Genomic DNA, 16,636 nt, shown 5'->3' on the forward strand with positions numbered 1-16,636 from the left:
TTGCAATTACTAGGATAATACACTATTATGTTTGATCAAACTGACAGAGAACACTATAGTCTCCGTTCCCCTAGAAGTCTGGTAGACCGCAGTCGGTTCTAGAAATTAGGCGACACGCATTGCACAAAAAGATTGAACACATTCCCTTGATGAATGATGATAATAATAACCTCGGTATAATATGGCAATAATGTCAACGTTGTAGTCCGATTTAGCGCTTGATAGGCATCGTGTACTCCGTGGACGCCGACATGAATGTGAAATGTTATTGGCAGGACGCCTGCAAAAACAAACAGTCTCCAAAACACATGTTTAATTTCAGATGCGCGCACTCTGCAAATTCTTCCCTCGATGGATCTCAGCCATTAAATTCATATCATCATATTCGTGCAAATCTCTAATTAACAGAAGTTATTTGGATTCGCATCCCCCCTCTCTCTGATGTCGGATTATAGACGCGGGTTCCTCAAATCCTCCTTAATGTAGACTTTGATGATCCCCGCTCCTCCACATCACAATCCCCTTCTCTCGGCACTTCGCTCCAGTTTTGCAATTGTTACATTTCTCAGATCTTAATTGTAAATATGCCTCCGTCTTCCACCTTTGCCTAAGAGGATGCAGACTCTCATCCCGCCATGGATGTGCGCTCAGGAGAGTATGAGGTATAAAGTACCAGGGCGCTCTCTCTCTCTCTCTCTCTCTCTCTCTCTCTCTCTCTCTCTCTCTCTCTCTCTCTCTCTCTCTCTCTCTCTCTCTCTCTCTCTCTCTCTCTCTCTCTCTCTCTCTCTCTCTCTCTCTCTCTCTCTCAGCGTCTTGCTCCGTCTCAGTGCAGGCTAACAGCCCCCCCCCCCTCCTCCCCACGTTCCACTGTCCTCTATTTTCCTATCCCCCTGAGTCTCTTAGCTCTTCATAATGAATAATGAGAAAAGTTCAGGGCAACAAAACGCTGTTTTATTCCAAGATTGATGATATCCCCATGAGCAATCCGCCCTCTGGGGACTTTGACAGAGGCGCAGATTTGTTTAACAATAACTGTTAACAAGAGACCCTATACAAAATAGGAACGGAAGATAAGCGTGTGTGAGGGGCTGAGTGCATGTATATGTATTTGTTATTGTAATAATAATAATAATAATAATAATAATAATAATAATAATAATAATAATAATAATAATAATAATAATAATAATAATAATAATAATCATCATCATCATCATCATAATCATGGGGGGGGGGGGTACAGGTACAGGTACGGACATGGTAATAGTACAAGACATAAATATAGGCAATACAACTATAGTAAATATATAAATAAGCAGTGTAAACAATATAACTCTGAATCTAAGAATATGAGAAAGTAAGCAGTGTAATCAACGGTGCAGATGAGGATCTGTTATGTTGTAACAGTTACATTATACCCTACAATAAATATGGGCAATAAAACACTTGCTGTATATAGGTACCATAACTGGCATGATATATGTCATACGTTGTAGTCTGTGCGATTTTTAACTTTATTTTCTATTATTATTATAATTATTATTACTAGTAGTTAAGGGGAAACTCACCCTAAAGGAAGGAAACACTTTGACAATTAATTAGTGTCCGACTTTGTGGGCGCATATATACATGTTGTTTGAATTATTGCATCCAAATGAATTGTAGTGCTAGGAGTTGTTCCTTTGGAAGATGTCCCCTGTGAAGCCTACATAGTTCAGCACCATGGACAGCGCCAGTGTGCTCGACTCACTGTATCGACACTCGACTGAACGCACTGCACTGTGTGCTGCAGTTGACTCGTAATGCCTTTCTGCCTCTCACGTGTTTAGAAAACATGGCGGCGCCCAGCAGCGAAACACAAGTTGTTCCCTCAAAGAAACCCACAGGTAAATAACAATGTCCCAACGATTATATACATGGGGAGATACATAGAAGCATACATGTTTTTAATTAAAATGTATTTCCCGAGCTCATAACGTAGTCTAATTATGCTGCTACGTAAAAATAGGCTGTGGATCACAACTGTTTTGACAGCAGCCAACGTTGACAGATCAAGACTGTCAGTAAACAAGGGAGTTTTTACTGCCGAGGGACGTACAGTTAGTTACACGTCTAACGTTATGTGCACTGTTCGATGTTTTACACACTATATTGGTCATGATGAGCAAGAAGCGAGCGAGAAGGAGCCCGAGAGACGGGCGGGTAGGCTTTGTTTACATTTCCACGACAGCACAATTGGTCAGTTTCAGCTCTGTTTCAAGGTGATCCATCCCAGAGGAGTATTTTATTTATTTGATGAACATCAGCATAGTTTCTCGGATTGTCTGATGCCTGAATGAACTGGTGACCATGGCGCGTTCCCGATCCAGACATGTAAACTCATCTATCCCTAGCCTTCCCTGACTCACTCTGACTCTTGCCTTGTTTGTTTCGACGTGTTGTTCTGTTTATTTGTCTGTCTGTTGGTTGTTTATATTTTCTGTTTATTTTGTACTTTAGGAGCACTTTCCTTTTTTCTTTTTTTTTAAGCTATGCGACTCACTGTGAAGCACTTTGGTTGACAAGTGTCATGTTAAATGTGCTAATACATTTGATTGATTGCTTGATTGTGTAAAGGTCCCCCAAATAGACAGTCTCCTCCCCACTGTATGTATCTTTTTTCTCCCACCCACCCCCTCCTAATGTACAGTATATTCCCCATCATATGTATATAATCTCTGTTAGGATCTATGGGTAACAGTACTGTATATTTGCATATCGTATATGTCACAAATGTAACAGTACTATATACCTGTATGTCATGTATGCCATATATGTCATGTATGTTGTGCATGTCATAAATGTCACTGATGTAAACAAGACAAACGTCTTTCTCTGGTCTGCATCCCCTTAACAATTGTGTGTATTGAGCCGTCCTGTACTGTACCCATTCTGCAATCTGTTAAATAAAGTTTTCATGCATTCATTCATTCATTCATTCATTCATTCATTCATTCATTCATTCATAGACGCAGTGCAAGCTACAAGGAAGCAACATTTCTGGTGTCAGAGAGAGAGAGAGAGGACAGACATCCTTTTATTGTTAATAGTGCATATAGCTCCTATAGCGAGCTTTGTGCCCATAAGATACATAGTTTGAAGTCTTCTCTTGTGTCTGTGGGTGGGGTCATAATTAACAAAAAATTTGTCGTAAAGTAGAACACAATGAGAAAGGAAGTCATCGCCGGGATTCGATCCCTCTGCTAAATAGAAACACACATTTCTGCAATGTCGCTTAACCACACATTTGATTATATTCAAATGTATTGTCATTATACAGCACAAGTACAGTACAACATAAATAAATTTGGCATCCAACCAGAGTGCAAATGTAGCAGGCTATAGATATAGTATCTACAGATATGTAAAATGACTGTGCAGGTAAATACAGACAGGTGTGGATGCCACGAGACACAGATATCAGTAGAACTTATTCACGTCTGCAGCCCGTTCAAGTGTGATGTGACCCAAACAATACAGCTAGATTAACATGTGACCTACCTTTTTAACAAAAGTAATTATTTGCTTTGACCAGGGTGTGCTGATGTTCAAGATTATTACTTCAACAGATATCACTGAACATTCTGACACACCCTTTTGCATGGCATGTCTTAACCTAACATTAAATATATCGTCACCCCCCCCCCCCCCCCCCATAATTCCTGTCTTGTATTCAATTTGAACATGCATAGACATTAACAAATGTAGGCATATGCATAATGTCAGCAGGTCCAGTCAAGTCAAAGTTTGTTAAAAAGGTAAGTCACAAGTTAATCTCAATCCCCACTCTAATACATAGTCAAAATACATGCTATACAGGGAGTTAAAGCTATATAACGTTATCATATGTCTGGCTGTTAGACTGGCTATCCATGCAAGGTGTAATTAGACTAACTAGATTTTAGTTTTCCTGATTTTCCAACAAGCTTCTCTAGAGACTCATTGATTTTGAGGTTTGGTCAGATACAGTGTTATAGAAATAGAATTGAGTTATCTGTTGGACAAAAAACAATGTAGGCCACTGTGGAATAATATATTGAGGAGCCTCCAACTTTCATGTAAAGACATCCCCCTCCGTTCTCCTTTGTCCCCTATCCTGTGCCCCCCCCCCCCCCACTCGTTTGACCTATCCTGTGCCGCCCCCCCCCCCCCCCCCCCCCCCCCCCACTCGTTTGACCTATCATGTGAGTGTTCCCCCCCCCCCCTGTTTCACTATATAGGGCTCCTCCCGACAACATTCAGTCTTCTTTACCTGGGTCATTTCAGCTGATTACCTGGGGCGGAAGCCTCAGCCATTTTCTCTAACTACCTGTATATATTTGATCTATCTGGCTAATAAACCTTGTTATTAACCGGACCCACAGAGTGAGTAAGTAATTTGACTCAATTCCTACTATTGATATATCCTACACCACCTACTAATTGACTACATTAAATTAATGGCATTTGGTTTGTTTGTTGATGACTCACTCTCATTCAAATCACAACTGAAACCCATCTGTTCAAACTCGCATATTCACTATAACCTCTGTCACTGTCCTATACCCCCTGCTGTTTGTTTGTTTGTTATTTTAACTTCGCTGTTTTTATACTTCCTGTTGTTTGTTTTGTTTTTAACCTTGACTTTTAACTGCCTTGCTGTGTTTTATTCTGTGATCTGTAAGGTGACCTTGGGTGTTGTGAAAAGCGCCTCCAAATAAAATGTATTATTATTATTTCATATTTGCTGTATTTTTGCATGCTATTATATCATTCACATATGGGTGTAGCTAAGTAATGCTCATCAACACGTTGTAAACATAGCCTAATGCTATGAATGGCCTACTACGTTATAATAATTAAAATAATAATAATAATAATAATAATAATAATAATAATAGTAATACTACAAAAATAAGTGTCACATTTCCTGAATTCTAGCCCGCTAATCAAGCAATGTTTTCCATACATAGATCTATTTGTAGTGGCCTACCACGATATCAAACAGGCCCACACAGCATATAGATTTCCCAAACTGATACAATAGACCACTGCACTTCTGCGTTACATTGAGCTCATGGGAGAGAGAGCGGGGGGAGAAAATTAATGAATGTGGATGAGAGCCTTGACATTAAGTCTCCTGAACACTGAGAGACCAATCCCAAGTCGATCGGCACTATCTCGGCCGAGCTATAGTCACTTTTTTGCACCTACTCCCCAACTCTGTATGCACAGATTGATAAACCTAGATCTCTGAACAATCCACTCTGTGGGCAATCTGTGCATGCAGAGTTGGGGAGTGGGTGCGAAAAAGTGACTATAGTTCAGCCGAGAAAGTGCCGATCGACTTAGGATTGGTCTCTCCGTGTTCAGGAGACTCGTATAAATGTCCATTGGATCATGTCTCCCGCACCCCCACAGCCGTAGCTACAACCACTTAATGTCAAGGCTCTCATCCACATGCATACATTTTCTCTCCATGATTTCAGAATACCGGAAGTGTTGCAGTGGTCTATAACACATTAATGTGTCCTCCTGATGCATGTACCCTGCAGGGTTTCCTTTAGAAAAAGATTGGTGCTGGTCCACGTGTCCTGGAAGATTTCAATGTCCCGGACAAGTGAGAGAAATGCTGGTGAAATATGATCTGTTTACTGAGCTTAAAAGCAATTGATAGGATATATAAAGAATTACATCATCAAGGCATCTGTAATATTTCTTTATTGAAACGTAGGCTACTTTTGCGTATACATTATATTCCAAATAAAATAAGTCCTGTCAAGAAACTCACGAGCATACGGTTACCGCATCCCAAAGTCTAGTCTAGCTTAGCCATAATGTTGTTGACTGAAGACTTGGACTGTCACCTGTGTTGTTGAGTGGAGTTAATAAATGGAGAGACCCTCTGAGCTCAGCTGACCAGTTCAGCACCTCAGACAGCGCCCTTTGCCTGTGTTGTTGAGTCAAGGTGCTGGAGTCACAGAATCGGAGATGAACAGAACCCCCTCTCTGCTGGAACACTGGAGATGGCGATCAAGCAGATTACCGTAGCTAGTTTGGCCCACATAATGTCACAGGTCATTATGACCAAAGATGTCGGACTTTCAACCGTTTTTCCCGGTAAAAAAAAACTGTAAACCCTGGTACACAGTCCTTTCCACTGCTCAACTATGTATATTGTCAGCCACAACCACAAATAACCTAATGGGGAAACCCTGCCACGCATGCAACAAGATGTTGTTATTGTTGCAGTCACAGTGTTGTTTGTGTGTCTATTTACACAATCTAGTTTGTTTATTTGAGTTTTTAGCCTCCCGACTAAGCGGTCTTTGCGTTGTGTCGCTGATTCATTTGAATTTTCCTTCAGTGCGAGGACCTCGACGGGTGGCCAACCAAATCCCAGCTGACATCCTGCAAGACCCAGAGTTACAGGAGGCAATCCGAGCCTTGCCTGCCAATTACAACTTTGAAATCCACAAGACGGTGTGGCGGGTGAGACAAGCCAAGTCCACGAGAGGTGAGGCTCCGCTCTCGCATCACCACACCTCACATTCATTTGGACTGGTGATTACATTGAGAAAGTATACAGGTTCGCCACACTGCCTTTGCTACAATCTTTGCATCAATCTTTCCTTTACGTTTCCTTAAGTACTTCCTGGACTCTTACTTTTACTTTTAGACCGACATAGTACACTTTTACACTTACTGTATATTCTGGATATTTTTACTGTATATTTTATATTAGAATGTAACATAGGACATTTTATATTAGTATATTTTATATTAGAATGTAACATAGGAAATGTATATCCCGGACCATATTTTATTCTTAGGCTTATTCTTATTTGTGACTTTTTTGTTTTTGTCTACCTAAATGTTTACCGTTTACTGTGAGCGATTTGTAGTGCCAAATTTCCCTCGGGATGAATTAAGTATTTCTATTCTATTCTATTCTATTCTAAATACTAGATACATTTCGGGTAAGTACAGTGGAATTACCATGATCTTACCACATTTCTCATTACTGGTTGTTTACCTTTTTCTGTGACATGCAGACACCGTCCACCATGTGATGTCTGCAAAGGTTAACCTACCAAGTAAAGCATTTCACTTTACTCAATAAGTAATATGAAACTAGACTGTAAAAGGAAGCATTATATTTCATATTATAGCCAAGTTTGTACCAAATTCTTACATGTTACATGTTAATTGTTTGCATAGGAAAAGCTGTTGTACCTGGTTAGACCATATAATTAAGTATTGCTTCCTTTTACAGTCCAGTTTAGTGATAGACCGACTAATCGGGCCGATATCTGGCATTTTAAAATAATCTGCATTTCAGCGCTCCCCCTTGTGTCAAAAAGTGTCAATTGATTCCAATTGTATTTTAATATTTTCTTTTTATGGATTTGTTTGATACATTTATTGATTTGAAATAATAAGTAGAGTGCAGGTCTACTAAAGAAAATAAGAGACATTGCTGTGTCCTGTTTGGTATTAAATTGTTGTATTTCATCAGATGAATTTTTTTTAGCATGAAGTACTTCAAACAATGATCAGAATCCTCTATTATAACCTCCCCCAACAATTATTGTCATCACCTGTGCACCCGAGGGAGGGAGGGAGAGAGAGAGGGCTTATTTATATCGAAAGCACTTCATGTCATCATTGATAAGATGACATACTCATCCTTTTATTGGTAATACTAGTGGATATAGCTCCTATAGTGAGTTTTGTTCCCATGTGATTTGATCAGTGTGGATGAACTCACACAGCCCCAGTCTAGACTGTAAAAGGAGAGCCTTGCCCGCCTCTCCTGTGCTCAGCAGTCAATCAAGCAGCGAGGCGGAGAGGCGAAACGGAGAGAAGCAGAGCAAGGCGCCTGCATATTAATTAATTCATATACATTTAGAATGATATCACATCATTAGAGACTGATCACATAACACTTTGCCAGGTTTGATTGACAATTGGATATTTCTTATCGAGAGTTATGCAATGTTAATTGAATCTAAACTTGTAAAACATTGTTTTCCATGTCATTATTCCCCTGTAAATTAATAATTTACAGAGAGACCTCATTAAATCTAGCACTTATCAAAACATATTTTTACGGCGTATGCCCAAAGGGCTTGAGACGGTCTATAATATAATTGTTCCGTCTGTCTGTCTGTCTATTCCCACAAAAGTAGACCAATCAGTGCTGACTATTTCACTGAAAGGGTTATCCCTGCCAGCCCCTAGAGCAAACCACCAAGCTCAGCCATGTCAATAACTCTATGCATCGAAATACCATATTGACCTGAATATAAGACCCCGTTCCCTTGCTTTATACATTTATAAATTTTTTATTAATTCCTGAATTACACTTATTTTTTTCTTTCATTCCTTGACTTGCATGCATACATTATTATCCAGTTCATACATACATAAATACATACATTTATACAACGGCATGCAAATTTCTCGATTCTGATTGGCCATTCACACGTCTTTATTGGCAACAATCCACGGTCCTGGGCTCAGGACCCGCCCACAACCGAATCACATAACCCTCCCCGGCTCACTCCGGGAGAAAACAAGATCGCGGACAACAAATGGTTATGTTGAAAGCACCATAACGACTAAATATGAAGCGATTCTGTCAAGGGGAATGTGTTAGTCCTTTAAACAATGTTGGATGATGTAATTGATGGGTCTTGACTCAATCTAGAACAAAAGAAAAATCGCGGATTGATTGATAGATTAATTGATTGATTTAAATTTCTTCCTTCCTACTTTCTACTGACTGCAGCGTTCTCTCTCACACACTGTCCGACGCTGGCGTACCCACAAACACACACACACACATACACACACACACACACACACACACACACACACACACACACACACACACACACACACACACACGCACACACACACTGTGACACACACACACACACACACACACACACGCACACACACACACACACACACACTCCTGTCTGCAACAGCGGGGGAGTCAGACTGAGAGAGAAGCAGCGCTGTTTTAAGTGAGCATGGTCTATTGAATTGATTGATTGGTTGATTGCTAATTTTATTACTGTACCCCTGGTTTCCAACTGGTTAAGTTTAGGCTAAAAGAAATAAATAAAAAAATAGGGCGAAGAAAACGTTTTTTTCCTATAGGGCAAAGAAAACGTTTTAATTTGTTTTACCTACTTTATATTCTGCATCTGGTAATAAAATTTTCAATCAATCATTCCAATAATACACAGTTGGATGTGTTAGTTGGTTGGATGCACTTCAAGCTGCTTCCACATGAGGCAACTTCTCTCAATCATTCCAATAATACACAGTTGGATGTGTTAGTTTGGTTGGATGCACTTCAAGCTGCTTCCACATGGAGTTGTGGGAACTACTTTTTCTGGCGGATGGTTTTTTCAATAAATCTTCGATTAATGTGTGTTTATTGTATAGAAATAAGGTTGGATGAATCTGGCAGTTGTATAAAAGCTTTACACCACGTGCAGTCGTGATTTGTGACCAATAAACCATGCCTAGGGGGGTCTAACGACCCTCGGCTGCGCCTCGGGCCTAACAACCACCCCTAGGCATGGTTTATTGGTCACAAACCACTCCTGCGTGTGATGTAATGCTTAAATACACATACTGCCCTACTAAGGCTGAAATGCAGTGACATCAGCCACTGCAGCTTGTCTCCGCAGGACAGTGCCGATGCAACATGCATGCATACATACATACATACATACATACATACATACATGCATGCATGCATGCATACATACATACATACATACATACATACATACATACATACATACATACATACATACATACATACATACATACATACATACATACATACGTGCGTACGTACGTCACGCACGCACGCACGCACGCACACACACACACACACATACATTACATACATACACGCATACATACACGCATACATACATACATACATACATACATACATACATACATACTTACATACATACATACATACATACATACATACATACATACATACATACATACATACATACATACATACATGCATGCATACATACATACATACATACATACATACATACATACATACATACATACATACATACATGCATACATGCATACATACATACATACATGCATGCATGCATACATACATACATACATACATACATACATACATACATACATACATACATACATACATACATACATACATACATACATACATACATGTATGCATTACATACATACACGCATACATACATACATGCATACATACATACATACATACATACATACATACATACATACATGCATGCATGTATTACATACATACACACATACATACATACATACATACATACATACATACATACTTACATACATACATACATACATACATGCATACATACATACATACATACATACATACATACATACATACATACATACATACATACATACATACATACATACATACATACATACATACATACATGCATGCATGCATGCATACATACATACATACATACATACATACATACATACATACACACACATGGGGCCAACGCATGTGTCATGTATGCATGGCGTGCAACAGACACACTGGCACAGTGGCACATGTTCAGAGGGACACAGAATCGATGCCACACATGTGTAGAGGGACAGTCCGCCCTATGAAGGCAAACCGGAGCAAAAAAGCCACTGCTATCCATCCCTGCAGGGCGGAGTACACCCACACACATACACTTTGCATACATTGCTTTTTCTAGGGTATGTAGGCTATACATACATAACATCTACACATGTTATGGGCATACAGTACCCATGCATCCTACACTCGTCACGTACATACAGTGCCCACGTAAATGGCTGTATTGGCTGTAACCTCTGTTCGGAGTGTTGTGTTCCTGACAGCACTGGAAGAAAGAAAAAAGGAGGTCCTCTCCTTGTGGACCAAAAAATCCTGAACACAAAAATGGTGGACAAGTGTTTAACGGTCTAACTCCACAATTCAGTACTACACAGTTCAGTCTTTTCACACTCAACAATTTTCTAACATAACATATGTTTAGAAACACATCTCTGGGGCGGCTGATTGGCGCAGTGGGCAAGGCGCTCGCCACTAACGCAGGATACGCTGGGTTCGAGCCCAGCTCTTGGCATTGCTACCGGCTGGCCGGTCGTTCATACTACTAACACAATTGGCAAGTGTTAGAGGGTGGGAAAGCCGGTGGGTGGGGATTGGACGTTGTGGACAGCGACTCCTACAGGTCAGTTTGGTGACGCCGATGCGGTGGAAGCAGGAAGTAGTGGGGGCAGTGTGAGCCTCCCACGCGTTACTCCTCGCCACTGAGAGTTTGAGCTGCTGTGGTGAAAAGATGCGACAGGCTGCCTCCTCGTGTACCGGAGGGGACACGTGATGCAAGGCTTCTGCCCTCACTACAACCGACCAGTGGGAGGCATAGTCTAGCAACGTTCAAGACAGGGGAGGGAAGAATTGGATAATATGAAATTGGGATGGGAGAAGAATAGAAAATGGGGAGAAAAAGTGGATAAAAAAAAGAAACGCATCTCTGAATTTACTTTACAGGGACTTTAGGGCTAAATTTATCATTATACTAGATGTATGATGGTTAGTGTTGTTTCGCTAAGGCCATGATGACACACTCAGCTATAGACATCATTATATGATGAATGAAGACATCATTCTAACATCACACATTTTCCAACCATTTAACTCAATGACCAAGTTATTTTACAGCTTTAATGTTATTTTGAGGTGGTCTTAAGTATTTTAAGTAAGTAAAAATGTAGCTTTTGAAATGACATTGACGGACACATAAAACATCTCATACTGCCGTCTCTTTATTTCCTGTGACAAAAATGCTATTGTGTGGATATTTACAGACGGAATAAATGATGCGTCTAAAAGTGCATAACTCTTAAGTTAGCTCATTATTCTCATAACAAATATATATGTAAAGAAGTGTGGAACCAGTGGCGTCAGCGCTTTTCATTTCATTAAAGTTGTATTTGTACCGTTCATGGCAATGCACGGCTCCACAAAAGCACAATAGCGTCATTTCATGATAAAAAGCACCTCCCAATTTGCACATTCCATGAGTGAAGAGGAGCAGGGGGAAAAACATCGTATTTAGCCTGCTCCTTACTCAAAAAACAATAAATAAACAATAGAAATAGATGGCCTGTCAATTACACATATTTAACAATCAATGCTAACATGATAAAATAAAATAGTCACAGGGAAAGCTGTTACACCTCAACTTCATAGTCTAAATGTTCTTTCTTTAGACTTTTTCTTGAACTGAAAGATATTTGTACAACTCTTTAAATCATTCTGTAGAGAATTCCATAGTTTTACGCCACATATTGAAATATGCTTTAAAATAGTCCTACATACTGATGCGTAACATTACATTTCCTTCTATGATTCTCGTCCTCAGAACTAGAATAACAGCATAAGGTGAATACACACTTCATCTTGGAGACAATATACTAATAACATATACAGTTTGTATGCTCTTGTCTTTTCAACACCTTACTAAACCAATAAAATTTACCTGTTAATTAAAAGAAAAGCCTATTCAAACAAAATTAAAGCCATTACAGATAACGCGGTTATGTGTTTTGTTAATGATCTTTTTTTCCTCAGTGGAAAACATTTAACAAGGTAATGAATCGAAAGCCCTAAAATGATCATTCCTTACATGGGCACAGTGTAGTCGCTATTTTTATTATGCGTATAACCACAGGGCAATTTAAAATTGGAAATGGCCTGTCTTGATGGATCCGAACACCATAACCAAATAATAATTTTGCATGATGTTATGTTGTTTACGTCGTTTCAATGCCATGAAATACAGACGGCAAACATGATGAATCCACTTGCCGCTGCCGGGCCTTATACTGCATTGTGGCGAATGGAGAAGATAAGGGATTCATTTAAATTCAAAACAGTAGAAATATGTGTGATGTGGTTTTTGATTGAGAATAGACGTTTTTTTCAAACCATGTCCCCAATATAGTGATCAGTGTCATATATTTTAAACCCTTAGAGTTTATAAATAGGCGGCATCATTTTAACTGCAGGATACTAATAACTAGAATGGGTGCTCATTGGAGCACATAATGTCCACGGCATGCTGACATTATAGTAGTTGGTAATAAATATTTCTCCCCAATGAATGAAGGACGTATGGCATGCACACATACATTTATGCTTTCATGCAGTTTATTGTTTATTGACAAGGATCCCCATTAGTCTTCCTGGGGTCTTTACAACATGACAATTGACTAAATTAAAACATAAAAGAAACACACAATAAAACGATAACGGAACACATCAAGTTAACAGAAATTTCACACGGCTCTACATAGAATAGAATGATCTTTATTGTCATTGTTACAATGTTACAACGGAATTTTAAATGCAGCCTTAGGTGCTAGCCGTCACACAGTCCTAGATCATAAAAACACAGTCCTAAACACAGTATTAAATATAAAAACAAGAGTAAGGCATAATAGACATAACATAAACATAAACAGGGGGGGTATAAAAGATAATTGCACTATCCCTTAGTGTTGTGTGTGTGTGTGTGCGTGGGGGTGGGGGGGGGGGGGGGGGGTGCAGGGGAGATTGTTGTTTTAAATTTTAGCTGAGTTTAGTGCACATATGGCCCTGGGATAAAAACTAAACTTCAGCCTGTTAGTCCGGGTGGGCATGACGCTGAAACGCCTGCCCGAGCGCAGCCGTATGAGGTGTTTGTTGCCAGGGTGGTGTGGGTCCTTTAGTATTTTCACTGCTTTTTTAAGACAGCGGGAGTTATAGAGTTCTTCCAGTGAGGGGAGAGGGCATCCAATGATCGTTCCCTCTGGAGCGCCTTCCTCTCTGCGGCTGTGCAGCTGAGGAACCATACATTGATGCAGTAGGTGAGGATGCTTTCCACGGAGCAGCGGTAAAAGGACACAAGCAGGTCTTGTCTAAGGTGGTAATTCCTTAGTATTCTCAGGAAGTAGAGTCTCTGTTGTGCCTTCTTCACGATCGCCTTGGTGTTGGTCAGGTCATCCTCCAGGTGGATGCATTATCACTTTCATATTCATTATAATGTCAAATATTGTAAGGAAGGGGCAGGGCTTGATAAGTTGTTTTACTTCCCCCTGTTCCTTCTCGAACACTTAGTCTTTGACTATTTACCTTTTTTTTTTTTTTTTTTTTTTTTTATTGCAAAACAAAAATTATTAAAAGTCAGTACTCAACACATAATGCATAATGAAACTAACAGTCAAGGTGGTTAACATTTTTTGTTTTTTAAACTTGTTTTATGTTTCTATGTTCGAGACAAATAAAAATCAAATCAAATCAAATTGGCTCTCTTGTAAGTGACATCTCAACTTATTTTTAAAGCTAGCTATACCTTGGTTTTCATTGAGATTGATGTGCGTTTAGCATGCACAAGTTGTTTCCAATAGAAAACCCCTAGCATGTACGTTAGTTAATTCAAAACCAAAACTACTCTGACTGCCTAACCAAAAGTCTTAAAAAAAAAATATAATAATAATAATAATATATATAGTCTCCATAGCAACATTTTAAGCCGTTGTTTTTGCCCTCTGATGGTAAAAAGGTGTACCACAACTACACAAAGGACTACATGAAAGTCGATGGAGAGTGCTAGAAATTAATTCTCCAAAAATACTTCCCGTTACCAGATGTGAAACATTTTCCCACACGCTCATCCTTGTGCCTCTGTAATTTTCTGCGCCAAAGGACCGTCTGATCCATAGTTTGCGAGATGTTGCATGGATTCACACACGCACCCACACACAGATGCTACAGAATGCATACTGGCCTTGGACAGGCTCCGCCTTCTGCGGACATAATAATAGCTTGGATTTATATAGTGCCTTTCAGGAAACCCAAGGACGCTTTACAAAACTACAAAAAGACTATTAAAACCTTTTCTTTTAGGCCTTCGTGAACAGGTGAGTTTTCAAGGCTGTAGCATACTGTTTGTATGTCTATATATAATTAATAATGAATTACATTTATATAGTGCTTTTCTAGACACTCAAAGCGCTCCCCACAATGTAGGGTGGAAATTGCCTCCTTCACCACCACTGGTAGCACCCAACCTTGGGCTACGCAGGCTCAATGGCTGCCATACACTGGCACCAGGCACACATCACACGTCGGGGAACCCCCTACTCTTATAGGCATTCTGGGTTCTTTAACGACCCAGATTCAGTCAGGACCTCGGTTTAGCGCTTAATCCGAAGTCGGCACTCGCAGCTATACTGTGTCCATTGTTACTGACTAGTCCCTTCTGGACAACAACACCACTTTCCGACAACGGCCTTGACCGGGGCTCGAATCGGTGAGCTCTACTCATGTAGCCACGCTGCCGGACAATCTTATAATAATACTATGGTTTCAATAGAAAATGTTTAGGCTTGCACTTTTGATCACTTTTATCAACAACAGGATGTGCTACTGCATTGCTTCTATGGCTTGGCAAAAGTGTGCAGCCATTTTCCTTCGCAGAGAGTTGGACTTTGTGTTCCACTCTCAAACATCTCTACCCAAAGAGGAAGCAAACTAACCGGTGCTACCTATACTAATATTATTTTCCATTAACATATTGAATAAACCGAAAATGTGTTGGAAAAAAGTTAAATAATCGCCTGTGCAGCCTTGTTTATTCACTGTGTCCATGGAAACGACGATGCACGCAGAAAAGATAGTCTACTAACAATAACTACATGGTAAATGGCTGCTTTTTTTATATAGCGCTTTTATCCAAAGCGCTTTACAATTTGTTACTCACATTTGACCCATTCACTCACACATTCACTCACACATTCACACACCGACGGCGGAGGCAACCATGCAAGGTGCCAACCTGCTCATCAGGAGTAATTAGGGGTTAAGTGTCTTGCTCAAGGACACATCGACACGCTGCCCGGGAGGAGCGGGAATCGAACCGGGAACCTCCGGATTGCCAGACGACTGCTCTACCTCCCGAGCCACTGTCGCCTCCCGCTCACTGCATAACTCGCATACATGTTCAGACAAGATACATTTTTGGTTATCGGTGATACTCCGTATACAGCCAATTGAAAGTTATAGCCGCGTTTTCTTTCAAACTCATTTGGTCGTGGATGTCCGCATTTCGTAAAAATGTTGCCTCTCTTGGGCTGTCGTTTTGAGCAGGCTGTGACATACAGGCATAGGGACAGCTCTGCGCAGGAGTGTGGAATGTTGAATGAAAAGTTGTTGAATCGAGCATTCAATTTGGAACCCAAAGGCTCAACAATCTACGCTCAACAATTCTGGGGAAAAATAGAAACTAATTAAATAAAACAAAGCAGGAAGGGGTTTTCACGCGTTGAGGTAGCTCTGTTGGTTGCTGAGTGGCTTTAGAGGTCCGTCTCTTGTTGGAACCGTGATGTGCGCCTGGTGGGTTTCCAGGGTGATGAGAGAGCTGACCTCGGCAAAACACGTTGGTTGCATTTCCTGTCTGATTCAAGCTCTTATATTCCCATTACATACACAGCCGGATACAATTCCAACATC

General features: G+C 40.2%; 1 protein-coding gene across 1 annotated transcript in view; it reads left to right on the top strand.

Moving 5' to 3' along the window:
- Nucleotides 1–1,820: 1,820 nt before the first annotated feature.
- Nucleotides 1,821–16,636, top strand: part of dph1 (diphthamide biosynthesis 1) — a gene marked incomplete at its 3' end in the record, with an annotated part of 65,490 nt that continues 50,674 nt past the window's right edge. Inside the window, exons 1-2 of the mRNA XM_084314488.1 lie at nucleotides 1,821–1,886; nucleotides 6,386–6,535. Coding sequence (XP_084170614.1) covers nucleotides 1,835–1,886; nucleotides 6,386–6,535 — 202 coding nt within the window. The 5' untranslated portion in view covers nucleotides 1,821–1,834. The remainder of the gene's footprint in view (nucleotides 1,887–6,385; nucleotides 6,536–16,636) is intronic.

This window comes from Notolepis coatsorum (genome assembly GCF_963971535.1).
Source record: "Notolepis coatsorum genome assembly, chromosome: 1".
Lineage (NCBI taxonomy): Eukaryota > Metazoa > Chordata > Actinopteri > Aulopiformes > Paralepididae > Notolepis > Notolepis coatsorum.